The sequence below is a fragment of the Sceloporus occidentalis genome, unplaced genomic scaffold (assembly GCF_023333645.1).
Source record: "Sceloporus occidentalis isolate IW3139 unplaced genomic scaffold, rSceOcc1.0.p SCAF_8, whole genome shotgun sequence".
Lineage (NCBI taxonomy): Eukaryota > Metazoa > Chordata > Lepidosauria > Squamata > Phrynosomatidae > Sceloporus > Sceloporus occidentalis.
Window position 1 is genome coordinate 38592428 of NW_028316988.1, and position 26816 is coordinate 38619243.

Here is a 26816-nt window from a genome sequence, read left to right on the forward strand (position 1 = left end):
GGACAGAGATGCAAGGGAAGCACAGCACGAGTTGCAGAGTTTCCTTTTCTAGTAAATAGTGTTGCAGATCTTTGTATTCTAGCCGCTGTGGTTGTGTTTTAATTGGCCAATGCTGTGGCCAAGATTAAAGACACCATAGAAGTGAGTGACCATCTTTGTTAATAGCAACTATAAAGAAAAACAAAACCTCCCACAAGTGATGCAGCGATGTTTCTTTCTTTGCATAATGCCACCCGCCTCCCTCTCTCTCTCTCCCTGTGTCTCTGTCGCCTACAGCCCCCTTCCACTCCACTTTGCTCTCCCTAATCACATCCCAAAGTTTCCTTGCTGGCTTCCTGTTTTCTTCGTTTTAGCGTGATCCTAATTGTCAGATGTCAAAAGGCACATACCCTTTTCTTGGTTGCTTATCTTCTGATAACACTGATGCTCAAACAAAGGATGCAGGCTTCCATTTGGCAAACAAAGGAAGTGTGGCCCAGTTTTGACTGAGCGAGCTATACAATGTACACAGTTTCCCTGCCAATAATAACAAAATGTCATCAATAATGTAAAGTAGTACTGGAGGCTGAAATAGATTGTGAGGCAGATGGTGGCAAAGGAGCAGACAATATAAGTTCCTCTCTCGTTGTGCTAGCGGCCCAGACACAAGGCATCCTCAGTTTTTCTCCCTGAACCTGGAAGATCAAGATGTGCAACTGGAGAATTCTTCTGGGTTGCCGCTGACATTTCTGGAAACCCTATGTCAAGGCAGAATGCTTGTTGCTATGTTGTGGCTATTGATCCCTTTGGCAGTCTTAGGGTCTTGGAAGAGGCCCAGCCATCTACTTAGAGGAGCCAGCTTTGAGCTGCTTCTTACTTGAGAGATCTGCCTTGTATAGTTTGGAATAGAAATAAGAAGAAACAGGACAGTACAAGCCATTCAGCTCACCCTGATGGTTCTTTGTCCCACTATGAATGGTATGATTCAGAGGTGTTTTTTTCTGCTTTCTAAATGATTTATAGGATAACAGTGTGGATCCCTAGCTCAAGGGGCACAATTGAATGCAATAGTAAATAATCTCCATATCCTTGTTCATGGTATGTTAGCTACTTTTCAGGATTTTGATTGGAATTGGTGTTTCAAAGGTTTGTATGCTTCTTACCAGTAGAAGGTAGTCTGATGAATTTCATAGTGAGAATCCCTTCCTGTAAGAAAAACAGGCATACAAGTTTAACAACAGAGAATAGCTCTTGCATAGGGCATGCAAGTGTAGCAGTCATGCCAGTGTAACAACAGAGAATAGTTCTTGCACATAACTATGATGACATTGTTATTTAGTAAACTTCAGGAAAGGGTATGTGTTTCCTTTGTTTTTATCTTTTGCAAGAACTAATACACCCGTTTTTTCTGTCTTAAGCCAAATGTGTGGCTGTGTTCCACTAAGTACTTTGGTGAAGTGTATATTTTCTTTGGGTTGAGGGACAGAGACTGGTTCCTCTTTCCCATTTCCTTCCCCTGATCTACAACAGCAGCAGCCAGAGTGTTTATGGGCACAGCTTATTCTGCTTGTCTGCCAGTCAGTGGCAGAAGTGTTCCCAGGGTGTTCTGGCTGGCTTCTCATACCCAAGAAGAAGGAGTAACCTTGGAAGAGTGAAAGGTTGCTTCCATGGTTCAGGCAAACACAGAGCCAGTTATTGGCCAAGAAGACAGAGCAGGACCCATGAGCTCCCTGGCTGCTGTTATACACTCAGGATACTTCCTTCCACAATGTCCCCCACACATACATATGGATGTCTAATGGAGGGTTACATTTGTGTATGTCACCAAGACAATTCTAGCTATTGTTTCACGGGGCTATCTTTGGGTAATGTTGATGTCTTGCAAATGTCAACAAATGTTGCTAGCTGGCAATAACTGGCAACCTGTGCATGCACTTAGCAGCACATATGCCTAATTATAACCTGTGAGGATGACTTGACCATCTCTTTTTCCAATTTTCAAAGCTGTCTCTATCAAAATGCAGTCAAACAGATGAATGGTTGTTAGAAAACCCGTATGACATGATGTCCTCTTTGTTTGGTTTTTCTGAAGCGCTGTCTCTTTTTTTTAATGCATCATCATTCTTGCCTCTTAGATAGGAATGCGCTTGCTCAGTAGAGGCACATCTAGCCAAGCCCTGGTTAAGAGAGCTTAATTGTAGGGTAGAGCTGCATGTGATTTGTAAAAAAACATATCTCTGACTATTGCTCTGCACCTAAGAAAGATAGCGATGCTAAATACTAAATCACAGAAGCAGCACTGACCCATGATTGTTTATGACCCAAACCACAGTCTGAATGTCCAGGTTATAGTTAGCACAATCCATAGTTTGGTGTAACGTTGGAAATGAGACACTGTTTCAGTCCTGCTTCCATTTCAGCACTGTGTGAGCAGGTGGTTTATATACTGATAATCATCCCAGTGAAATCTGCATAGACATAGTTTTCATTTCTTTTTTCAGGACCAAACACCTGGGATTGTTACTCGACTTCAGGAACCGGGAGCTGTTCCAAGTGCAGGTGCGGTGCCTGCTCCATCCACAACCATGGTGAATGGTTATACCATGAGGAACCATTTACTAAAGCAACAGATAATGAGACGGCAGCAGCAGCAGCAGCAGCTACAGGTTGGTCTCATAGCCTCTCTGGAAAACTGGAACTTGCTCTTTGAAGAGAGAAACTTTGCCATTTACTGTACATACCCATCTATAAGTTGAGCTCACGTGTAAGTTGAGGGCAGTTTTTTGGGGGCCAAACTGATGGATTTTGATGTGACCCATGAATAAGTTGAGGGTAAAATGTAGGGGCATGTAGGAAAGAATGAAAAAAAAAAGGAAAACAATGCCAAAGAATTTACAAAATTCAAAAAGGCATAACTGTTTGTGCTCACCCTAAAGACTGGATGGATGAGGAAGGAGCTAGGCTAAATCATGGCTGTGTTGGGGAGGTGACCAGGCATAGGCAGGCCTAAGAAAACACACACACGTTAACAAAAAGATGAAAAGGCAAAGCAAAGGAAATTGCAACTGCATTAGCACTGATTATAGCCTTTAATTTTAGTATGATAACCTTGCCTGATATTAACCCAGAAAAGCTGACAAATATACACAAATGTCGCATTCAGATTCTTTAGTGCCTGAGTCCTCTCAGTGCTTCTTTGAAGGCAAGCACCAAAGAGCTACTTTCACCACCATTTCTCCACCCAGGCACTCAAAAAGGCCAGATGTTGAGAATAGAGGGGATCGGTGCTTCTTTTGGGTGCTCCCAGGATGGACTAAGCCCTCACTTTTTTCCACTCTTCTTAGAGAAGCGGATAGTTCCATTATTATTATTATTATTATTATTATTATTATTATTATTATTAGCTTTATTTATAAAGCACCGTAAATCTACACGGCGCTTTACAAAACCAGTTAAAATCAAGAATATATAAAAAGCCTGCCTATGGCGCACAATCTAAAATGATAAGAGTTAAAGTACAGTACCCACGGAAAATTCAAGCCAGGTTTTTTGGGTCAATGTTTTTACTAGCATTTGTAGACTTATACATGTGTGTATACAGTGTTTCTGCAGCATAATGGTCTTGAAATTGCCATATTAGTACCCCTGTGAAGTTAGTTCAGTAATTGAGGTGCTTGAATAAAATCATGCATCCTTCACACACATGCACCCAAACCTCCAAACCTCATAATCTTTGCCAAGTGTGGTGTACATCTGTTGCTGGTCTGTGAGATAGTTTTGATCAAATAATGGACCATACCAGATAATGTCATCTTGGGTTCCATAAAATTCAGTGCATGTGTCAGAGCAATTTCAGAACGAAAGCTTAATCTGGAAACATCCTTAGGCCACCTTCCCTCTCTGCTCTCAAGATGATTTAGCCCGAAATAACATGGCCAGTGATGAGGAATTGTCTGGAATACACTTAGTTGGGGAAGTCTGCCTTAATTCAAAAGCAAAAACGTTTGACCTCCTCCCCTGATACAGGTTCATTCTTGTAATAATAAATTGTGGCTTGTCATCCTGGGCGAACACAACCATGGTTTATTTTACATGTTGCATAATAAATCTTGGCTTGTCATCTTGGGTGAACATGACCATGGTTTCTCTTACATGTAGCAGTGGCTTTTCAGTTCACACACATATGCTTTTATTGTTACTGTCATATCTCTTGAAGTCAACTGTGACTTATGATGGCCCTATCCTACAGTTTTATTGGCAAGATCTTAGAGGAGGTTTGCCATTGCCTTCCTAAGACTGAGAGAACATGACTTGCCTGTGGCCACCCAGTAGGTTTCCATGGCTGAGTGAAGATTTGAACTCTGGTCTCCCAAAGTCCTCATCCAACACTGAAACCATGCTGGCTCTCATTATTCAGTTTAAATTAAATTAAAGAATTATGCAGCTTCCCAACAGCCTTAAAAAAAGGAGCAAAACGATGATCATCACATAATGTGGTAATGAATGAATTGATATGAAAATCTTAAGTTTTTAAATCCTTTTCTGAGAGAGCAGAAGCAAGAGGGGGGACGAATAGTAAAGGTGGCATTTAATAGATTTTGATGTGTGTTGATTGACAGTAACCGAAAAAGAAAAGGCATACCTTTTCTGGTTTTTCCTTCCCATTGCATGTGGAATATACTCAGTCCTACCTAATGAGATCATTGGCGTTAGCAAGGGGACCTTTTATTTGACGTGACCATTATTTCTCTTTTTTTCCTAGGAAAAGCAAAGGCACGGCATGATAGGTGTGGCCTCGGAGCAGCGGGGCCCTTTTGTACGCCAGCAGATGAATCAATTTCCCGGTAAGGAGGGAGAGAGCGTCAGCTCAAAAGCTTGAGCTTCTGCATGCTGTGCTTAATTCAAGGATTCCAAGAAAAACATTCACAAGAAATTCTGTAATACTTTATCATGCCCTTCATGACTGTGTTGAATAAACTGGGTTGCTCCTTATAAAAAGAAGGGAGCTCTGGGCACTGGTAGTCCTGTAACTCTGGACTCCTGCAACTCTGGAATGCCAGTAAATGCAAGTTGTGAATTCAGACTGCGATTTCTGCAGTTTTGAGACGTTAAGATATCTAAAGCCCATATTTCATATTTTGAAGTTAGCAAATTTAGAATTGGGTGGGAAACATGTTAGCTGAGAACGAATTTTCACGAATCAGTAATGGAATAAAAGTGGCAACCATTTTTAATTTAGGAAAAAACACACCAAAGTACCTTGAAACCTTGTAGAGAGAGCTGAAGGGTTGTTAATTGTTTTTTTAATGGTTTGAACAGTGTCCCAGTAAATGCTTCTACTTTCTCACTGACAAAAAGACTAGACTCTTACAGATAAGGGTTTTAGTCTATCCTAACTCCAGATAAAATACTTTGTTTATATGCAAGAAATCCTTTGTTTATATGCAGGAAAATGCAGGAAAACACCATTCTTGATTCTGTCCAGCAGGAGCTGCACCATGTAATGTAATCATGTAATTTGACTCTAAGGCAGGTTTATGTCTGAACTGTTAATTAGACGAGAGTGGCTTTGTCATTTTGATAAAGAAGAAAAACTAACTTGGCTGATGGTTTGGAATGGTTAAAAGTAGAACCAAGGAAAATGTAATGTAAATTATGAGCCTAGAATCCACAAGTCCTAGGCATCCGTCTTCTTGCTAACTGAATGTCCCTTCTCCCTTCACAGCTGTTTCCCAGCCAATGCCAACTGACTGCACCCCTTCCTTGCAGACGCCTCCCCCAAACCACCGCATGATGCCATCTGCCCAGGGCATCTTGCAGAACGCCTTGGGCTCCGGGATCAATTCGGCCGCTGTGAACCAGAACAGCGGGCCGATGGTGATGATTCCCCACAACTCCAGCAAACAGCCAGGAATGTTTCCCTCCAATTCGGATTTCAGCCTCCCACTCCGGTCGAGCCAAAACTCTCTCGGTATGAATTCAGTATGCCAGACAGTCCACAGCCATCCTGCTGCCCGGCCAGGATTGGCATTGTCCGGCTTTGCTGCTGATTCCTTAGTGAGTCATTCTTCTGCCCCGCAACACTTGAGACAGCCAACGATGCCAAGAATTCCTAGTGTCTACTCCAGCTCTTCTACTCAGATGTGGACGCCGACGGGAGTCCCTAGGATGCCAAATCAAACTCAGATGGATGCCAACATGCAGCAGTTCTCCAATAACCCTCTCTTCCCAAAACAGAATGCAAGGCCCACTATCCCCGGTCAACCATTTTCCCATCAGCCTGTGGTACCACCCAACCAGATCGCTCCTGGAGTCCAGGCCAGACAGATGCAAAAGATAAACCTTGGGCAGTCTGGCCAAAACCTGGGCCCTCTGAATAATCAGAACCTGAGACACAATTTGACCCGAGGACCGTTGCCAGCTGTGATGAATGTCATGAAATCAGTGCCGCAAGGCGTGTCTGGTTTTAATCCGCTCAATCCCGCTCAAGCGGTTGGGCTGCCGAATTATCCTGGCTCTGCTGGACAGTCATCGGGAACGTTCAACAGAATGGGTGCTGCCTCTGAGCTGCCACCCCAATATGACTTCGTAGCCCAGCAAAACAATTCCATTTTGCCCGGGAACTGCAGTGAAGCTGACTTTCTTGACTCCCTTATGAAGAATAGCGGCAGCGGCAGCACTGATGAAGACTGGCTTAATAATTTGACAATGATCGATGACATTTTGGGGCAGCACGTCCAGAGCTCTGGACATGTGTAATTCCTGAAGGAAGCAGTTGGATATGTAAATAATTTGTCTACAACTTTGAATGAAAAAAAAGATACACACAAAAGCCCTCTTCTTCTTTCAGTGTCAAAAACCGAATGAACACGCCCGACTAACTCTTCTCCTTCTTCCCATGTTTTCCAAACGGCTGTGTATATATTTGAATATTTTGTAAATTATGTTTTCCTAAACATTAAATATGGAAGTATTTATACTTCTTTGATGGACTCTTTGTAAATAACCTATAGACTACTCCACTCTTGTTTTCTTATGTTATAGGAACTGATTTACACCTTGTTCTAAATATGCAAATATTATTGCTAGTTTCAGTAATACTGTGTATTACAGCATCAAATATTTTTATGTTTTTGACATAACATATGAACTAGGGGTGTCCTGGCAAACAGAGTAAACAGGAAGCGAGGCTTGTAATATTTCTTACCTCTTCCAGTGACAATGTTAATATTATAGATAAACGGAATTAAAAATCCATTTTGATCTGGCCAACAAGAGCGGTTACCCACCAGGCCCAGAAATGCACCCAAGCAAATGGCTTGATAAAGTAGCCCATTGAGGCAGGCTCCTGTTTGAGGCTGTAGGCGCCAACTACTTTTTACAACAGGAGTAAGCAAAGACTGTCTTTGGATCTGACCCAAGATCCTTCTTTTCTTGATCAGGAAAGGGATTGAATTGCTCCTCCTGAAAGCCGATTTACCATTTTAATAGCTTGCAGGGGACCCCTTGTCCTCTTTAATATCAACTAATAGCCTTTTTTCAAGATCAGTAGTGGATCACTAGCCACCTCTGGGTTTTTTGGTTTTGTCCATTGCAGGGCATTTTTGGCAGTCCATGTGTGCCCCTCTTACAGAGGGCCCCAGGACAGAATAATGGACCTTGCATCTGCCACAGTCGCCCACAACTGCTTTGCACTGATCTTTTTCTCACTTTGTTGCTACTATTGACCCAGGGATGCTTCACACAGTGTTTGTTCTCACTGATGGATCACTACATCGGAGGGTATGTTGTTGCATGTGTGAATGAGCTCCAGGACAGGACACTTTTCCAGGCCTTCACTCCACAAGATTAGTTAAAATGGGCAAATGCAGCTGATCTGGCTTACCATATGTTGAAATGAAATAATACGCATTGCTATCCAAAAAGCTCGCAGTGTTTGCCTGGAGTGTCAGTCCATAATTCAGCTGCAAATCAAGCACAGAGTAAACAAGTAGTACCTGCATGTGGGAACCAGTCCATGGAATAATAATAATAGGGTTGCCAAGAGAAATTGTGACAATATCAAGTTCTCTCATGCAAATTTTTCTACACAAGGAGAGCATATAAGTGTGAAAAAATGGGTCTTGTTCTTCAGCGATTTTAAAAAAGAAACCTTCCTGGTTTGCCCACCTCAACTGTATATTTGTAGTGTACAGGTGATATGTTTCTGGTTCTCAGCAATTTTCGTATTTTCTTCTCTGTTTTTAATATGAAGCTCTCTTCTCCTGCCCCCGGCCCCAGAGAAAATGTCTATAAATGCGAATAGCTTAACCTTGGATGTTTTTTCTGTCATATGTATATTTAAGAGTCTGTTTATAAGAGAAATCCATTGTACCGTAAACTTCTTCAAAAATGTTCATACTTTGTGTAATCATATTTTAATAGCCATGTCCATCCTCCATTTGTAAGATAACATCCACTTCAAGCACACCAAAATGTTTTTTCCTTCATATCATAATAAACTGCCAGGGAAAAATTGCGGTCACTGCATGTTTTTGTTTTTTAAAAATATTTTTTAAAAAGTATTTCTTTTTTAAAAATAGAAATAGCATTGTAAATATATATTTGCAATACCTGCAACCTTGACTCGAATGAATGTAGGCAACTTACAGGCATCTACTATTTTTGGACAAGAGCAGGATCACAAGGTCTTGCAGCCCTTCTGGGGAAAATGAATCTCTGTTGGAAGAAAAGGTCTGGAAAGCTACAAGATTCTATGATTCTGTGATTCTAAGATACTGAGACTGCTGTTCTGTCACAATATTATCTATTCACACAGTGACATTTTTTGGAAACTGTCATGGCGATGGGACCCTGATCTGCAGGGTATCCACTTGCATATAAAGGTACTTTATGATCATACTCTCTCAGCCTCGGAGGATGGCAGTGGCAAACCTCCCACTGAAGAAACTTGCCAAGAACCTCATGATAGGGTTCCCTTGGGGTCGCCATAAGTCAGAAACAACTTGAAGGCACACAACCACAACAACAATGGTGCAACACAAGTGCTGTAACACCACTGACTTCTTCTGAAATAGCATTGTGTTGGTTTATTCCCACCCGTTTTATTCAGTGAGAGGACCTTCATCTCAATGACAGATCAATCCTTGGCACTTCCACCTGAAAAGATCAGGTACAAGATCAAGGGAGGCCTTTGTCTACCTTTATGTTGGCAGAGAAATGTGGAAAGCATCAAGCTCTGGGGTTCTTTAAAAAACGACAACCCCTTCCACATACCATAGTTTGCATCTGGCATCGGCTCCCCAGATTTGCTTTAGATTTTGGAGACTTGTTTCCAGTCAGTAGTGATTCAGGTGAAGAAATAGTCTCGGCCAACATGAAGCAATTTTCTGTGCCTGTGAAGACACCCCATGGACACATATATGTGAAGGTGTGACATAAAAAGTTACATCGGCTGAATTCCTTTTCTCCATTCCCAGGGCTAGAACAAAGCGAGAATCCAGATGAATGCTCCCTGTGGAGGTTTTCCTCAGTTGCAAGTTTGCACACATTCTTTACTAGCTTTGCTATCTTTTGAAATGGCTTCTTGATCTTTTCCTCTCATGCTGTCTTAAACCCTTAGACATTTTGCAGGCGATCATATTGTTGCTCTCCATACCTTGAAAAGTTTCTTCCTCCAGATTTCTGCAGATTGAGCTACTGGTCAAAGCTCCGGTTTGCTTGTTTTTTTCTTGATACCTGTTTGATCTACTTGTGCCTCAGGACGACTCAGGCATGATTCCTATGTTAGCATGGTAAGAGGTCTGCCACCAAAAGAAAGTTTCTCCATTGTACTCATAGGAGTAAGTATTAAATATATTCAGGTTGGTTTCCACTTCTAAATGTACCTCTGAGAATAGCTCTGATAACTTCACAGACCCGAGACTTCCAGAGACACTGGAGCCATCTTCTCATCACTGGTGTACATGCCAAATTTGCTCCAGTTTGATACTGGAATTGTTCAGAAAAGATATTGAAGAACATGACAACCAGCATCCTAGTATTAGGAAGATCGTTCTACATATTGTACCTTGCTGGGAGAGAAAATAGAAGGAGAGAAAATTGATCTAAGAGAAAAGAGGTGTGTCATTGAGTGCATCTGCACTGTAGAACTAATGCAGTTTGACACTGTATTTCAAGTGCTGTAGCTCCATCCTATTAAATCCTGGATTTGTGGTTTGACAAAGTCTTTAGCCTTCTCCGCCAAAGAGTGTTGGTGCCTCACAAAACTACAAATCCCAGGTGCCATGTCAGTTAAAGTGTCAAAATGGCATTGTTTCTGCAGTCTTCTTTGGATGCTTCTCACACCTTCAACCTTTCCTCTGTTTCCTTCCCCACACTCCCTGCTTCCTTTCAGTGTCCCTTTGTATAGGAGAAAGACATGGGTCCCTGCAGATACGGTTAGACTTCTTTCGCCATGTGCTATGCTGGCTAGGAACAATGGGAGTTGCAGTATCACAATCTATTGTGAGACACACATTCTTCTCTCTTGAGAGATTCTTGGTGGAGGCAATGAAACCCTGCCAAGTCTAATGACACCTGGTTTTTCCGAACAATACACTGGACCCTTGGCATCCAAGCGTCTTTATAACTATCTAATTAAAAATAATAATTGTATGCCAGTCTGCTAGCCTTTAGGGCTAAGAGCAGGGTATAAATACCATAATAAAATTTAAATAAATAAATAAATATCTGCTGGGGTTTAGTTCCAGGATCCCCCATGGATGTCAAGATCTGTGGATGCTCAAAATGCAACGACTGTAGTAAAATGGTGTCCCTTATATAAAATAGCCAAAGCAAGGTATGCTTTTTGGAATTGATATTTTTGTGGGTGGGGGATTTTTAGGCTGCGTATGGTTAAATCCATGGATAAAATATCTGTGGATATGGAGGGCTGGACTGTACATACAAACAGTAGCTCACAAAGATCTTCCACATTCCTCCTGCATCAGCATTGCATCCTCACTTGCAAAGCTCACTTTGCAAAGGGCAGATGGTTATTGCTTGTATATATTATGGCTGTTTAGTATCAGCCACATTGCCTTGATAATATCTGAATAGGCCCTGAGGCTGCATCGAGAGAGGCAAAATGGAAGAAAAGGAGTCTCTGAGGACGGAGATCAGTGATCAGCATAAGATTAATAAGATACTGAAAAAGCTCTTATGTGGATCAGTTGGAGCTTTTCTGGACCATACGCCCCAGTGTCCCGAAAAGTATTATTTCCAAACTAGGTGCAAAACATTTTCCTGGCTGCAAGAACTTCGTCAGCTGTTAGGCTGCACCTGTTTCTCAGGCGTCTCTCTGCAGTTTGTAATGGCTGGACGTGTGCTTTCTTTCGAAATAAAGGCTGGCTCTTGAGACGCAGACTTTTAAAACCAGTTCTCTGACACAACACCTGCCTCCTGCTACTTTTGGACATTTGAGTTATTCTTTCATTGCTTTGAGTTTAAATGGTAGTCGGTAATAAGGAAGGCCCCGGGAAGATTACAGTAAGTACTCTGATCTCTCGAACCCCAAAGAGAGGTCACTTTGGGATAATAAACCGCATTAAAATATAAATGTAAAGAAATCTTCTTCTTCTTCTTCTTCTTCTTCTTCTTCTTGTAGCGAGAATTATTCCCTGGGGAAGAAAGAATGGATGTAAGTAAAATCGGATCATTCTCAGAGGCAACGGCCCTGAGCTTTGCTAATTGACTGGAGAATCCTATTTCACAAGCCTACAGGGATACACCGGGTCTCTGAAAAGACCCATTGGTCTCAGGGATTAATGCATTTGAGAGCAGGGTGTCGTGCCTTCTCTGGCGGTGCAACAGAGCGCACTTGGCGCATCGTTCTTAGTTCTTCCAGCTATCATTTTTAAACTGCTTCTAGAGCAAAAAAAATCCATGCATTCATACAAACGAACCCGTCGTTATGAAGGACTAGAATATGTTTATGTGAGGCAGTGTAAAAAAAAAAAAGATGTGATGGTAGAACACTGATTTTATCAGCAGAAAGTCACACGTTTGATCTGAGATACCTTTAAGTAGTGCTACAATAAACTACAATAGAGTCCAAGTAAACCGCTTTGATCTTTTGGAAAAGTGATATATAAATAACATTTATTATTATTATTATTATTATTATTATTATTATTATTATGCTACAATAATGTAAGTTCCCAGGATTCCCTAGGACTGTATTAGTATTATTATAATTATTAATAGTATATTTATTTATTTTATTTGTATTAGTATTATTATAATCTCTCTGGCTTTTCTTCGCGAACGAAGATTCAGGAAGGACTCATGATCCTGCGCTTTCTACAAGTGCGTTGATGGCTAAAAAGGCCAATCTAAGATAAACAAGTCCGGTTGCAGAAAGCACAGCAGAAAGTCTCCTTGGGTGATGTTTCTGGGTTGTGGTTCTTTCTGCGTTGTCATTTCTCTTTGAGATTTGTTCAGCGTGAGCTTTTGAAAAAGGCTGCAGCATCATGGATAGTGCGTCTCCATGCCTCCTGATGTGAGGCCAGGGCAAACCATTGTTGGTGATCAATTTGGCCGAGCCTGAGATGTTGTTTCAGGGAATCCTTGTATCTCTTCTTTGGGGTGCCCCTCTTACGCTCTTGACCCGTGGCAAGTTCACCGTAGAATACTATTTTTGGGAGGCGATGGTCCTCCATCCTAGAAACGTGTCCTGCCTAGCGCAGCTGCGTCCTCAATAGCATGGCCTCAATGCTGGTGATCCCTGCTTGCTCAAGGACAGCAACATTCGTCACATACTCAGTCCACTGTGTATTTAGAATTGTGCGTAAACAGCGCTGATGAAAGCGTTCAAGGAGTCGTAGGTGTTGGCGATAGGTGACCCATGTTTCAGACCCATAAAGGAGAATAGACAGTACAATGGCTCTATACACACTGATTTTGTGCTTCGCCTCAAGTGTTTGTTAATCCAGACTTTTTTGTGAAGCCTTCCAAATGCACTATATGCCTTTGCTAGTCTGTGATCGATCTCTTTATCAATCTTGGTGCCTGAGGAGATGATGCTTCCCAGGTAGGTGAACTGCTGGACGGACTTAAGCACAGACGTGCCTACAGTGATGTGCGGATGGTAGTGTTCTTCCTGTGGGGCCAACTGATAGAGAACTTCCATTTTCTTCAGACTGACTTCCAGCCCAAAGAGCTCTGCAGCTGTAGCAAAATAAGATGTTAGGCGCTGCAGAGCTGCTTCCGTATGGGCAACGAGGGCAGCATCATCAGCAAAAAGCAGCTCACGGACTAGATAGTTTAGAGTCTTAGTGCAGGCCCTCAGGTGGCTTAAGTTAAACAAGCTACCATCAGTACGGTAGCGTATATAAATGCCGTCTTCTTTGAGATCTGCCGTAGCCCTTTGGAGCATCATGCTGAAGAAGATTGTAAATAGAGTTGGAGTGAGAACACAACCTTGTTTCACACCATTAGTTATTAGAAAGGGCTCTGAGAGAGCGTCGCCATATCTGACTTGATTATAATAATAATCGTTAATAGTAGTAGTACTACTATAATAGTAGTATATTTAATTATTTTATTAGTAGTAGTAGTAGTACTGTTAAAATTTATTAGTAGTAGTAGTATATTTATTTTATTAGTATTAGAATTATTATTAGTAATAGCAGTATATTTGTTTATTAGTATAAGTGTTGTATTTATTCGTTTTATTTATTTATATACCCGCCTTACTACATTTTTTAAAAAAGCAGTGCAATTAAAAATGATTCATTTAACTATTACCTTAAAACTGTGGAATTAAACTATTGCAATATATATTCTTATTAATTTAAATTATGGCAAGGTTAAAAACATTTGCCCCAGGCGTTTGTCTCTAGCAGGGAGGAGGTGACAAAAGCGGTGTGAAAGTGCTTTATTTCCCCAGTGCAGAATAACAAATCTCTGAGGGGAAAATAAAAGACATAAAAGGGAACGCTACGGCCGCCATTTTGGCCTTTCCAGCACCCTTTTGACTACATGTCCCAAGAGCCCCCGCGGCGGCGAGGGAGAGCATGACGTCGTGACGTCAAGACGCCGAGTGAGGAAACTACACTACTGCCTTTAAGGTTGGGAGGACTCCATTTCCCGGCATGCCCCGCGGCGCTCATTCCTTCTAGGTTTCCCCTAGAGGGGCGGGGCTTGTGGTAGTGGTGTTGTCACGTGACGGGGCCCCTTGGCTGAGGGGACGCAGAGGCCTCCTCTTCGGGTGAGTGAGTGGGGCAGGAAGGCCTTTAATGGGGGCCTCGTGCTGAGGGGCGTTTCTTGGCTCTGGGGGCCTTAGTCGGCCTCAGGCTGCATCCACACTGGAGAAATAACCCGGTTTGGTACCCATTTGACTCTTTGGCCCAAGGCTATGGAATTCTGGGAGTTGGAGTTTGTTGTGGGGCCCACAACAAACTCCAACTCCCAGAATTCCATAGCCTTGGGCCAGACAAAGAGTCAAATGGGTGCCAAACCGGGTTATTTCTCCAGTGTGGATGCAGCCACACACAAACACAGCCCACAAACCAGAGTCTTAGTGGGTGCTTGAGGGACTTTTGGGGTGTTTCCATGGCTCTAGTTCCCCCTTGAAGGATACAAAGTCACTGGGGTCCCACACTGGAGGAATAACCCAGTTTGGTACCGCTTTTAACTGCCATGTTTCAGTGCTGTGAGGTTCTGGGGTTTCTAGTTTGCTTTTGGCGCTGACAATGGATGCACCCACACTGCAGAATTAATCCAGTTTGGTACCGCTTTAACTGCCTTGGCTTAATTCTGTGGGGTTCTGGGGTTTTTAGTTTGGTTCTCACAGTGGCTGTGTCCGCACTGGAAGAATAACCCAGTTTGGTACCATTTGAACTGCTGTGTTTCAAAGATGTGGGGTTCTGGGATTTGTAGTTTGGTTCTGACAGTGGCTGTGTCCACACCAGAGGAATAATCCAGTTTGAAACCGCTTTAACTGCCTTGGCTCCATGCTGTGGGGTTCAGGGATTTGTAGATTGCTTTTGGCACTGGAGCGACCTGACAGTCTGCACTGGAGAAATACGTAATCCAATCTGATCCTGCTATAAGTGCCCTGTGTTAGTGATGGTGGGTTCTAGGATTTGTGGTTTGTCAAACTGCATCAGTTCTGTGCTGCCTTGAGTTCTTGACATGGAAGGTAAGTGCGTACACAGAAGTGATTTGGATGCATGAAGTGACTCCCCACAAAAGAATCATCTCCTGGGTTGACATTTCTTTTCTCTTGCCCTTCAGATGCTAGCTTTCTAGTTGCAGTTCAGTTCAGAAAAGGAGGTTGACAAGTTGGAGCATGTCCAGAGGAGCCAGGGCCACCAAAATGGTGAAGGGTCTGGAAACCATGCCTTAGGAGGAGAGACTTAAGGAGCTGGGGATGTTTAGCCTGGAGAAGAGATGGCTAAGAGGTGATATGAAAGCCCTGTTTAAGCATTTGAAGGGATGTCATATTGAGGAGGGAGCAAGCTTGTTTTCTGCTGCTCCAGAGAATAGGATGCAGCGCAATGGATGGAAGCTACAGGAAAAGAGATTCCACTTTAACATTAGGAGGAACTTCCTGACAGTGAGAGCTGTTGGACAGTGGAACACACTCCCTTGGAGAGGGATAGAGTCTCCTTCTTTGGAGGCCTTTAAGCAGAGGCTGGATGGCCATCTGTCAATGGGGATGCTTTGATTGCGAGTTCCTGCATGGCAGGATGGGGTTGGGCTGGATGACCGTGTAAATACATTATTATCTGAAACACTGTTTAGAAAGGACTCCTCAGTCCCTGAAGCCAGGAGTCTTGCCTTACCCCAAGGCTCCACTGCATGTTAACCGGCATGAATAGAATAGAATTGAAGGTGTTTTAAATACCTGTGTTTACCCTGCGTTCTTACCTTTTTTTATTCGGTGTCCCCTTTTTATATTTGTTGGTCAACAACTATAATAAAGATTCTGTTCTTTTCACATTCATGGTATTTGCACAAACTTGTCCTGAGTTGTTCTTGTGCCCCTTCAAATCCTTTCTGATTTACAGTGGCCCTAAGATGAAGTTTTAAGGGGTTTTCTTGGCAGGTTTCTTCAGAGGGGGATTGCCATTACCATCCTCTGAGGCTGAGAGAGTGTGACTTGCCCAAGGCCACCCAGTGGGTTTCCATGTCCGAGCTGGGATTCGAACCCTGGTCTCGAGAGTCATAGTCCAACACTCAAACTGCTTGGCTACCCTGGTTTAGATGGGATGGGATTATGGATGGATGTGCGGTTGGGTGTGTGGGTCTCAAGCCAGTCATCCCTACATCTTAATAGCAATGGCATTCACATTTTAATAGCACTTCATACTGAACTAAGTAGTCTCTAAGCTCTCCTAAGCTCTTGCCTTGCCATCCTATCTCCATCTATCCATCGACTGGTGTGTACCCACAACCGCTCTCCCCTTTTATTTTCCTCCCAATCCATGCTGACATCTTCAATCTCAAAAAGAAACGGGGACTCATGCCATTTAGGTTTATGCCATTTAGGTTTATCCTACTGCTTGCTTCCTTGTTCTATGCCTTCAAGTCGTTTATGACTTACGGAGACCCTCAGGCTGCCCTATCATGGGGTTTTCCTGGCAAGCTTTGTTCCGAGGAGGCTTGCCATTGCCTTCCCCTAAGGCTGAGAGAGTGTGACTTGCTCAAGGTGGGTTTCATGACCGAGCAGGGACTCGAACCCTGGTCTCCAGAGTTGTAGTCCAACACTCAAAACACTTCAGCACTCTATAGACAAATACTCTATTCCCCCACATAGTCTTTCAGTGTGCCTCAGCATCTTAAAGTGTTCATCATACACACACAAAAACAAAAACACACACACTCTGTCACACACATGCTTTTCTATGCCCCCATCACATGCCTTGGAGATGAATGTTGTCCATATATAGGCTCTGCCTGCTATCATCCCTTGGATGCAGCTTTGTTCACACCCACATCAGCATACTTGTGTGATTGCTTTCTCCCTCCTTTCCCCACATCATCAGTTCAGATTTTTAGTATTCCTTTAACTCAAGACTGCTTCATTTCGCTACTCCTTATTCTCTCCCACAATCTCTGCTCTGAGATGCTCATGGTGTACCTCTAGATCCGTGGTCCCCAAACTGGGCCCTTTAAGAGATTTTGGACTTCAGCTCCCAGAAACCTCAGCCTTGTTGGCCAATAGTCTGGGATTCTGGGAGCTGAAGCCCAAAATCCCTTAAAAGAGCACAGTTTGGGGACCACTGCTCTAGGTTATTGCAAATTAATAGTAATACTATGTTTCCCTCCTGCTTTAGGAGGGTAATGTAGGAATACCTTCCTAGCATTTTCTGAGAATGGTGTGTCCCTTTCTGGGAGAAGGGCAGGATGCAAATAAATTAATTAGTTAATTCATTAAATATTCTCCCATTTATTCACTGTCAGCTTGTAATTTTATTTCTTTCCTGCTCTGATGAGGAGGGATGTTTTGTGGCTGTTAGGAATATAGACAGCTGCCTTAAACTATGTGAGATTGCCTCTCCTTTCGTCTCAATGTTGTTCCTCCAGGAAAAGGATGAGTAAGAAGTCTTCCAGATGTCACAATGCAACTTCTCTCAGTCCTAGCCAGTATATCTAAGGAGATTCAGTCCAATAGTATCTGAAACTGTGCTTCTTGTCTGGCAGAGGTCTTTTCCTTTACCTGTGTTTGTAAAGATGAAAATACCAGGGATTGCAACAGTACTCTTTGCGTACAAAACATACACTTTGACCCTGTCATCCTTCCTCTGTCCTGTTCTCTTCTTCACACGCTCCTCAGCTTGGCCCACGTTTAAATGAGACCAGATACGGGTTTTCTAGAAAGGAAGAACTAGTCTAAGTAAAGCTTTGAATGTGTTTGCAAATAATGTTTAAACCAATTTTATTTTCAAACACATTCAAAGCTTTATTGGGAAAATATTTTACTTGAGTATTTGTAATAACAGTCTCAACACTCTGCATTGTTTTGTTTCAAGTTGAGAAAAAATATGATTCTATATATCTACTTGAACAGGTTTATTTCACTACAAGATGTATGCCAGTCTGTGATCACAGCCAACTTACCACATTCTGGCATCCAACAGAGCTGTTGTAACAGGGGAGTTATGGGCTTCTTGTGCCATCTCCAGTTAACAAGCTGGTTGCAGCTCTTTGGACCAAGTTTCTGACCAAGTTTTCAAAGGCAGCCCCACATAGAGCTTCAAATGGGATGTAACCAAGGCATGTACCACCGTAGCCGGATCCAACTTCTCCAGGAACGGGATTAGTTGGCACACTAGTTTTAACTGTGCAAAAGCACTCCTGATCACTATCAAGACCCAGCCCTCCAGGCTCAGAGCTGAAATTTAGCATGTTTCATGATTATGTGCATGCATAGAGGATTCCAATTCCTATTATTTTCCTATAATATTTCTATTATGACTATCTCAGAGTTACTTCTCTGGCCATATATGCATGGTGGTATCGAGCCAGTGGTTTGAGTGTTGGACTACGACTCTGGAGACCAGGGTTTGAATCCTGGCTCAGCCATAGAAACCCATTGGGTGACCTTGGGCAAGCCACATGTTCTCAACCTCAGGGGAAGACAGTGGCAAACCTCTGAACAAATAATGCCAAGAAAACCCCATGCTAGGTTTGCTGTAAGTTGGAAACGACTTGAAGGTGCCCAACAATCTTCTATAGTTAATATAAATGTGTGGCTTCCTGCTGGAACTGTAAGTTGTCACTTGAGTGAAAGTGTCTTGAAATGCCTGCATCTCTTTTAGAGCCAGATGTGTGTGCCTTACACTTTTGCACAGGAGCTTGTTTTTTATTCATGGTGGGGTTGTCTTCTATCGGTGCAAAAATGCAGCATGTGAATAATCTTTGAGGCCTTGGTCTGAAAGAGTTTACTAATTCACATTTATAAGAGTTAAGATTCTAACTTCAGACTATTTTTAGCTGTACAAAGTTGTGTTTCTTAGGGAATGTAACTTGATATTCTAACGTGTTTTGGAAGGGGGAAAATGTAGTATTTTAAACAACTAAGAGGGAATACTAAAAAAATTACTAGCAGTCAAATTGAGTGGCTAAAATGCTATTTTGGTGTATGCACCCTCTAGGTTTGCTAAAATATTTTTCCATTTGGTCTTATATAATTTCTTGAGACAGCACAGTATTGTATCTGTCAAAATGGTGAAAGGTTTTTCAGAGAGGTTGTATGGATTCAATTATTCAGATTTTCAATTCAATGGAACTAATATTGCATAATTGATTTTAGGATTAGGGTCTCTAAGGTTTGACAGGCAGGTCTTTACTCCCTCCATAAAATTCATTTAAGTAATTTCTGAATTAGCAGGATGATCATGCCATTTTTCTTCTTTTTTGCTTCTTATTTTTCTACTTCTTGAGAGAGACTTTGCACAAAGCTTTTAATGATTTTTCCCTCTTTTCTTTTATTGTAGTGTTTTAAATCAATGCCATCAAGTTTGTGCAGCAGTGCTCAAATGACAGGACAGTCTAGAGCCAGTGTGGAGTAGTGGTTTGAGCATTGGACTATGAGTTCGAATCCTTACTTTGCCATGGAAACCCACTGGGCAACCTTGATCTAGTTAAACTTTCTCAGCCACAGAGGAAGGCAAAGGTAAACATCCCTCTGAACAAATCTTGCAAAGAAAATCCTGTAATGGTGTCACCATAGGTCAGAAATGACCTGAAAGCTCACTCTTCAGTGTTTTGACGTTGTTTTACCATTGCAGTAGTCGTCTCTTTGTTCTTTACCTCTTTGCAGAGACTTCATTTAAAAGGACCACCTTGCTACACTAAACATTTTAGCCTGTGACAGCAAAAATAATAATAAATCTTGGGAGACTTTAAAGACTATTGCATCTCCAGTGATGACGAACCTATGGCACGCGTGCCAGAGGTGGCACTCAGAGCCCTCTCTGTGGGCACATGTGCCATCGCCCCAGCACAGAGTTTGCCAGAGTTTGTTACTAGAAGGCCAGAAGGACATGGCACTTTGCAATAAATAAGTGGGTTTTGGGTTGCAGGTTGGGCACTCGGCCTCTAAAAGGTTCACCATCACTGGCTTATGCCAACCCCCTGCTAAGTCTTCAGGGTGCCATTAAGTTAAACAAAAGGTGGGCAAATGTGGCTCTCTAAATGTTTCTGGACTGCAGCTCCCATCATCCCTAGCGAGTTTTACCAGTGGTGCAATATTAAGGGAGCTATAGGCTAAAAATACCTTGAGGACCACAAGTTGCCTGCCTCTGGACTAAGCAGGCTTTCCTTTAGATGTTTTAGTAGGATGCAGCTCAATGTTCTGTTATCCTTTATCCCTCTGAAAGACTTAGTTGTAGGGAAACATGAATTTCAAGGGCAAGAGTTACTCTGTGAGCCTTTCTTTCCTCTGTTTTTACTGCCAAGTTTTATTTTCAGCTTCAACGTACAGTGAACATCCAAGAAAAGTGAGTGGGGATAAAATAAGTGCACAATAATCAGAGCATTATTAAAATACATGGCGGCGGTGCACTTGTAGTTTTTATTGAGTTGTCCAAAACATGAAAAATCTACAGCTGAACAAGTTGCTCTCCAGAGAGCACTAGTTCTTAAAGGACAGTCTAAAGCTGAAAGGAGCAGCATCTATCTACCTGCCTGAGGCTCCTTGGCATTTCTGTCTCTTGCGTAGAGATAATTTTCTCTGCAAGATGTTCTGAAGGAATCATGCAGAGACTTATGAGGTTGAAACTATTCCCAGCAGAGTGAGTGAACACTTTGATATTGTATCTTAAGTCATTTTGCTCCTCGTTCACAATCCCTGAGTGAGTTGTCTTCCAGAGATATTACTGCTCTGTCATCCTGAAAGGATGGGACAGCATGATTTGGGGGAAGAAGTTCCCGTTGCCGAGAAAATGAAGAGGTCCCATTTTCATTTGCTTGGAAGGAATGTTTTATGGTCCCAGAATGTTTCGACAGGCTGAAATTTTGTTTCCATTTTACAATCTTCTTCGAGAAGCTAGGCTCTTTAGCAATAGCATTCCCTTCATCTAACAAGCTGGTAATTTTATCAAAGAAAGAGATCAGATTTGTCTGGCATGACTTGTTTCTCTGAAACCCATGTTGACTCTTTGTGATTATGGAATTGCCATCTAGATGTTCACAGACTCTCTGTTTAATGATCTGCTCTAGAATCTTTCCTGGTATTGATGTCAGACTAACTGGACGATAATTGTTGGGATCCTCTTTTTTCCCCTTTTTGAAGATGGGGACATTGTTTGCCCTCCTCCAGTCTGCTGGGATTTCTCCTGTTTTCCAGGAGTTTTCAAAGATTATTGCCAATGGCTCTGATATTACATTTGCCAGTTCTTTTAATGGATGTAATTCATCTGGTCCTGGAGACTTAAATTCATTTAGGCCCGTTCTGCACGGGCGTAATAGTACGGACTGGGTCCATACTTCTGGACGCCTCTAACCCTAGTACGGATTGATTCCGTACAAAATGGCAGCGCCCGTTCCACACGGGGGCCGCCATGACTACGTCACCACCGTGCCACCTCCAAACGAGACAGCGCAGTTGTGATGTTGTCGCGCCGCACGAGGGCACCTAGAGTGCCCTTTCCGCGACGCGAGAAGAAGCTCCAAAACGGAGCTCCTTTTGTGGTTTGCATCGCTGGCACAGCCTTTAGACAGCTGCGCCAGGGACGCAAGGCAGAAAGGGGCCGAGCGGCCCCTTTCTCCTCCTCCCCGCCGCCATCAGGCCTTTTGCCACTTCCCCGCGGCCTGGAAAGCAGCAGATCGGGGCCTCGGAGGCTGCCATTCTGGCAGCTGAGGCCCCAATCCGGCAGGAAAAGGGCCGGTTCTTATACATGTTCCATTTAAAACTTAGCTCAGTTGAAAGTTCCTTAATCATACATCCTGGTTTCTTGAGACACCTCCCATTTTTCTTCCTCATTGGAATTGTTTGAAATTGTGCCTTCAGTATCTCCCTTTTGAGAAACTCTCATCCATCTTGAACTCCATTATCTTTTAGTATTTCTGAAAATGGGATCACCCTCAATACTTCTCTAAGTTTACTGAAATCCGCTCTCCTAAAATCTAGAATGCGTGTCTGACTATGCCTGGCTTCTCCTTTCCATTGTATAACAAACTCCAGGAGAACATGGTCACTTCCACCTAAGGATCCCACCACTTGCACCCCATTAACCAAGTCATCCTTGTTGGTTAGGATCAGATCCAAAATAGCTGACCCCCTTGTTGCCTCTTCCACCTTTTGGACAATGAAATTGTCTTCCAGGCAAGTGAGGAATTTGCTAGACCTTGAGGATTTGGCTGAGTTTGACTTCCAGCAAATATCAGGATAGTTGAAGTTGCCCATCACTACTACATCTCCTTTCTGAGTGTGTGGTCATCTATTCAAGAAAGGCATCATCCAGTTCCTCCATCTGACTTGGGGGTCTGTAGTAGACTCCCACCATAACATCCTTGTTGTTTTCCTCCCCTTTAATTTTTATCCAGATGCTCTCCACTTGGCTGCCAGTATTGATATCCTGGATCTCTTCACTGATGTAAATATCTCTGACATATAGTGCTATTCCTCCTCCTTTCCTGTTTGGCCTATTTCTCTTAAAAATGTTATACCCCTCTATTTCTACATTCCAGTTATGAGACTCATCCCACCAGGTTTCGGTGATTCCTATTATATCATATTTGCTTTGTTGTACTAGGAGTTCGAGTTCATCTTGCTTATTTCCCATGCTCTGTGCATTAGTGTAGACGTGTCGTCTTGGTGCCTCTGAAGGGCACCTGTGGCACCCTGTCAGTGGCGCCGGAAGGAGCTCCGAAACGGAGCTCCTTCCTTTGTTTGTGTCGCTGGCGCAGCCTTTACACGGCTGCACCAACGACACAAAGTAGAAAGGGGCTGAGCGGCCCGTTTCTCTTGTTCCCTGCCACTGTTGGAGTGGCATTGGGGCATGAAGCCCCAATGACACCCCTTTCCAGGCTGTGGGGATGCAGCCTGGAAAAGCGGCGGATCGGGGCCTCAGGGCTGCCACTGTGGCAGCTGAGGCCCCAATCCGTCGGGGAAAGGGGCGGTCTGTACACCACCCAAGATACACTACATCTGGAGCATTCTCCTTATCTACCAAGCTTGGATATCTACCAAAAGAAAGATAAGGCAGATTTGGAAAGATTTGTTTTTGAGAAACCCATGCTGGTTCTTATTAATTTTAGCATTCCTTTCTAAGTTTGCACAGATGATTTTTCATCTGTTCTAAAACCTTCCCTAGTATCAACATCAAACTAGTCAGTTGTTGCTTAGACCTCTGACACCCCCCCCCCCACTCTTTTAAAGACTGAGAGTAAAAGTTAACATGGATGGAGAAATGACACCTGAATATAGACCACATTGTTGTTGTTTTTAAAAATGAGATTTAGAAAATCTTGGACATTGCATCCGAAATATATCTTGGTGACTTTATGTTTCATAAAGATGGTGGTTGCTGATTCTGGTAGTAGCCGTAGTTGTTTGTTGTTGTTATGACATTTATATGCTATTCCTATGGAATGTTTCGCATAAATGTATTAAACTGAGAAGCATCAATAAAAATCACTCAGTAGTCTTGAAGAATCTATTGCTATTGTTTATCCCTTCACCTTTGGACAAGATGGTTCTTGGCATCACTAAGGTTGGTTTCAGCTAGTGTGGTCCGCACCCCGCTATTGAGAGAGTAATTCCAAGAGGCTTTCCCCCAAAATGGCAAGTTGGGAATTTCAGTGGCTGCCAGACATGAAAGAAAGTGCTTATCTGCAAAGCGTAGAGGACATGTGTTCGTATAAATGGCACATGTGGATCATCTCTCCTGCCCATCCTTGCTACCTCTACTGCCACTATTGTGAGCCAGAAAACTGTCCTTTGACTCTTTAATTACAGTGAATAGTTACAATTCTTCTCATGGTTCAGAGAATACACTGCATGAAATGAACAGAGTTTCCCTTGAAGGGGTGTACATACTGGGGTGTTCTGAAGCCTCCCCTTTTCTTAATGCACCCCAGTAAGGATAGGGTTGCAGCACTATAGGAAATTATTTTAAAATAACAAAAATTTGCTTGTGGATAGAGCTGTGGAGTGGCTGTGTCTTCTCCTTCATAAGTGCTTTCAACTATTTTAAGACTTTGGCTAGAATAGCATTTCAGATTCTGCTGCAGTATCACTTTGGCAGCTTTCCAGAAATAACTTGTATAATCTATGCTACAGGGAGAAGGAAGTCGGTGTTTTACACAGCAATGTCAATATTAGATTTTGGTGCTTAAGATGAGAAAATGTTCAGGGTGCTCTTTTGTAATACTGTTTTAGTAGGCCATTTTGTAATACTGTTTTAGTAATATATGTAAACAGGAATGCTGTCCATAGAGATGTTGTCTTCTTTACTGTAAAGGTTCTCTTAATGGGAGTTGATTTAATTTTTGTATATTAAAATTTTTATATCACATCAGAGGGCATGTTGTTTTGATGGAAAACAACAAAGCAAACACTAATAAAACACACACACAAAATGGCCATAATATAGTTGATCCCCCAAAACAGAACACCCCCCTCCATATCTCTCTCTCTCTCTCTCTCTCTCTCTCTATATATATATATATATATATATATATATATATGAAAAAAGAGAAATTGGAGATAGCATTGTTCAGTAACTTGACAAGCAGCCCATTTACCTAACAAATTAGTATGTGTTTACTTTAAAACAGCAGTAAGAACATGCAGTGCTTTCAGTAGTTACACATTTCTATTTTGCCTTTGCCTTGTAACCACCATTATTGGAACTACTTTAATATTTCAGTTCATATTCCAAATAACATTTTGGGATACAAATATGTGAATTTTTTGGGAGTTGTCCAATATTGTTAATACCATATAATGAGTAAAAATGGAGAGGCTCATTGAAAGTTCCTTTACTTTCTCTGCCCTCCATCCATCCTTGAGAATGCTGTAAAAATAACTCAGCCTTTGAATAATGACTACACTTCTGTTCATAGTCCCAACTGGAATAGACACAGTGAATCTGTAGAATTTACCTATGTGTTTACAAGCCAATTTACAATTACTTCATTTGGTCTACTCTAGTCTCCCTTATCCATAATTCCAAAACCTGAAATATTCTAAAAGTCAAAACATTTTTCATGGGTGGCTGAGATAGTGACACCTTTGCTTTCTTATGGTTCAGTGTACACAAACTTTGTTTCATGCACAAAATTATTAAAAATATTGTATAAAATTACCTTCAGGCTAGGTGTATATGAAACATAAATGAATTTTGTGCTTAGATTTGGATCCTATGCAAATACAGGCAGTCCAAAAACCAAATAATAATAATAATAATAATAATAATAATAATAATCATCATCTGAAATCCAAAACACTTCTGGTCCCAAGCATTTCGGATATGGAAGATTCAACCTGTATAGGCATGTGTATGCTTGCAGTCACAACTAAAAAGTACAGTTTTTGTGCTTGCTTTCTCAACAGATTTCCCCCACCAGTATGGCCTCTTCGTCAACACCTAGATGTAACTCAACCTCCATGGAGAGCTCCTCAATTAAAAAAGTGAGTATGTTTTCTTGTTCAAACTTTTCCTTCATTAAAAACTAAGGCCTGTTACAGACTGCCAAAATAAAGCTGCTTCAGGTCTCTTTGGAGGTATGCTATTTAAATGATGCATGGGTCCTAAGAGTCCGGAGGTCGCACCAAAGCCACACTCAATTCCTAAGCACCGGAGTGTAGCTTTTGGTGCAGCTTCCGGATTCTTAGGATTCATGCATCATTTAAATAGCATACCTCCAAAGAGACCCGAAGCAGCTTTATTTTGGCAGTCTGTAACAGGCCTAAATATCTGTGGCTGTGTACATGTGTCTGTTTGCTGGAGCATCTGGGTTATCCTTTGTATTTTTATCATTTATGTTTCTCATAAAACCTAAGCTAAATACTGAAATGCAGATGGGAAGACCAAAAGTTAACCTCATCCCTGTTTCAGTAAGAAAGGTAGAATGTAGGAGGGAGAGGTACCTCATGACTTTTGGATTTATTTAACAGATTTATTTTCTCATGAACTCTTGTGCATTAGAATTCACTTCCCCAACAACATTGATGAAGTGTAATGTTCAGGGCAAGTTCAGAGTGATATAAGATACAGCTAATTGTAACACTGATCTGTGTAATTACACAGCTTTGTATGATTTTCATCTTGTTCTTGTTCTGACTGGTTGATGAGGTTAATATGTACAAAGCTTTACCAAAACTGCACAACATGAAAAGCCTTCTTTTTTTAATACTGTTCTTTCTCTACTAGCCTATGAAAGATGGTACTAACTGGGAACACAATGAAGAAATCCCTCGTCTGCCTGGGGAAACTCGAGTCACAGGTAAAAAGAAAGAGCATTTGTCTGAAAGAAGTTACTCCAAGAGCAAGTTCAAATGTGCCACAACCACAGTAGCAAAACATCAGAAAACTGAAGGACTTTTACCATTAAATTATTGATGAATAGAGTTGTGACAAATCACTGTGTCAGGAAAATTGATATACCATTTTAAATTGTTTAAAAGTAACTATTGGGTATCAAAAGATGACACAACTTTATTTTATTCACAAATCAGAAAGGCGTTCAACAACATTAATCTTTTCCTCAGATTGTGGAAAAGAGATTAATACAAGTTGTAATATGAAGAACGATAAAGTCAGACACCGAGGTATTGAAGGATTTTTTTTCCTATTTGTAATTATAAAGTTAACAAGGTAAAACAAGTTAAAGATACC

The 26816-nt window shown here is 42.0% G+C and overlaps 2 protein-coding genes across 8 annotated transcripts in view; both read left to right on the forward strand.

Moving 5' to 3' along the window:
- MAMLD1 (mastermind like domain containing 1) overlaps window positions 1-8482 on the forward strand; it is a 107168-nt gene extending 98686 nt beyond the window's left edge. The window contains exons 3-5 of the mRNA XM_089536327.1: window positions 2481-2645; window positions 4742-4823; window positions 5705-8482. Of these exons, the coding sequence (XP_089392453.1) occupies window positions 2481-2645; window positions 4742-4823; window positions 5705-6738 (1281 nt within the window). The 3' untranslated portion in view covers window positions 6739-8482. The remainder of the gene's footprint in view (window positions 1-2480; window positions 2646-4741; window positions 4824-5704) is intronic.
- A 3147-nt stretch (window positions 8483-11629) lies between these two features.
- The window catches only part of MTM1 (myotubularin 1), a 47468-nt gene continuing 32281 nt past the window's right edge, over window positions 11630-26816 (forward strand). Inside the window, exons 1-5 of one of the 7 annotated variants that reach the window (XM_089536329.1) lie at window positions 14196-14230; window positions 19467-19645; window positions 25532-25609; window positions 26352-26424; window positions 26657-26749. In XM_089536329.1, the coding sequence (XP_089392455.1) occupies window positions 25547-25609; window positions 26352-26424; window positions 26657-26749 (229 nt within the window). In that variant the 5' untranslated portion in view covers window positions 14196-14230; window positions 19467-19645; window positions 25532-25546. Of the gene's footprint in view, window positions 11660-14160; window positions 14231-15272; window positions 15426-19463; window positions 19646-25531; window positions 25610-26351; window positions 26425-26656; window positions 26750-26816 lie in introns of those variants that run through there. The other 6 variants (XM_089536330.1, XM_089536328.1, XM_089536333.1 and 3 more) reach the window with 6 other exon arrangements.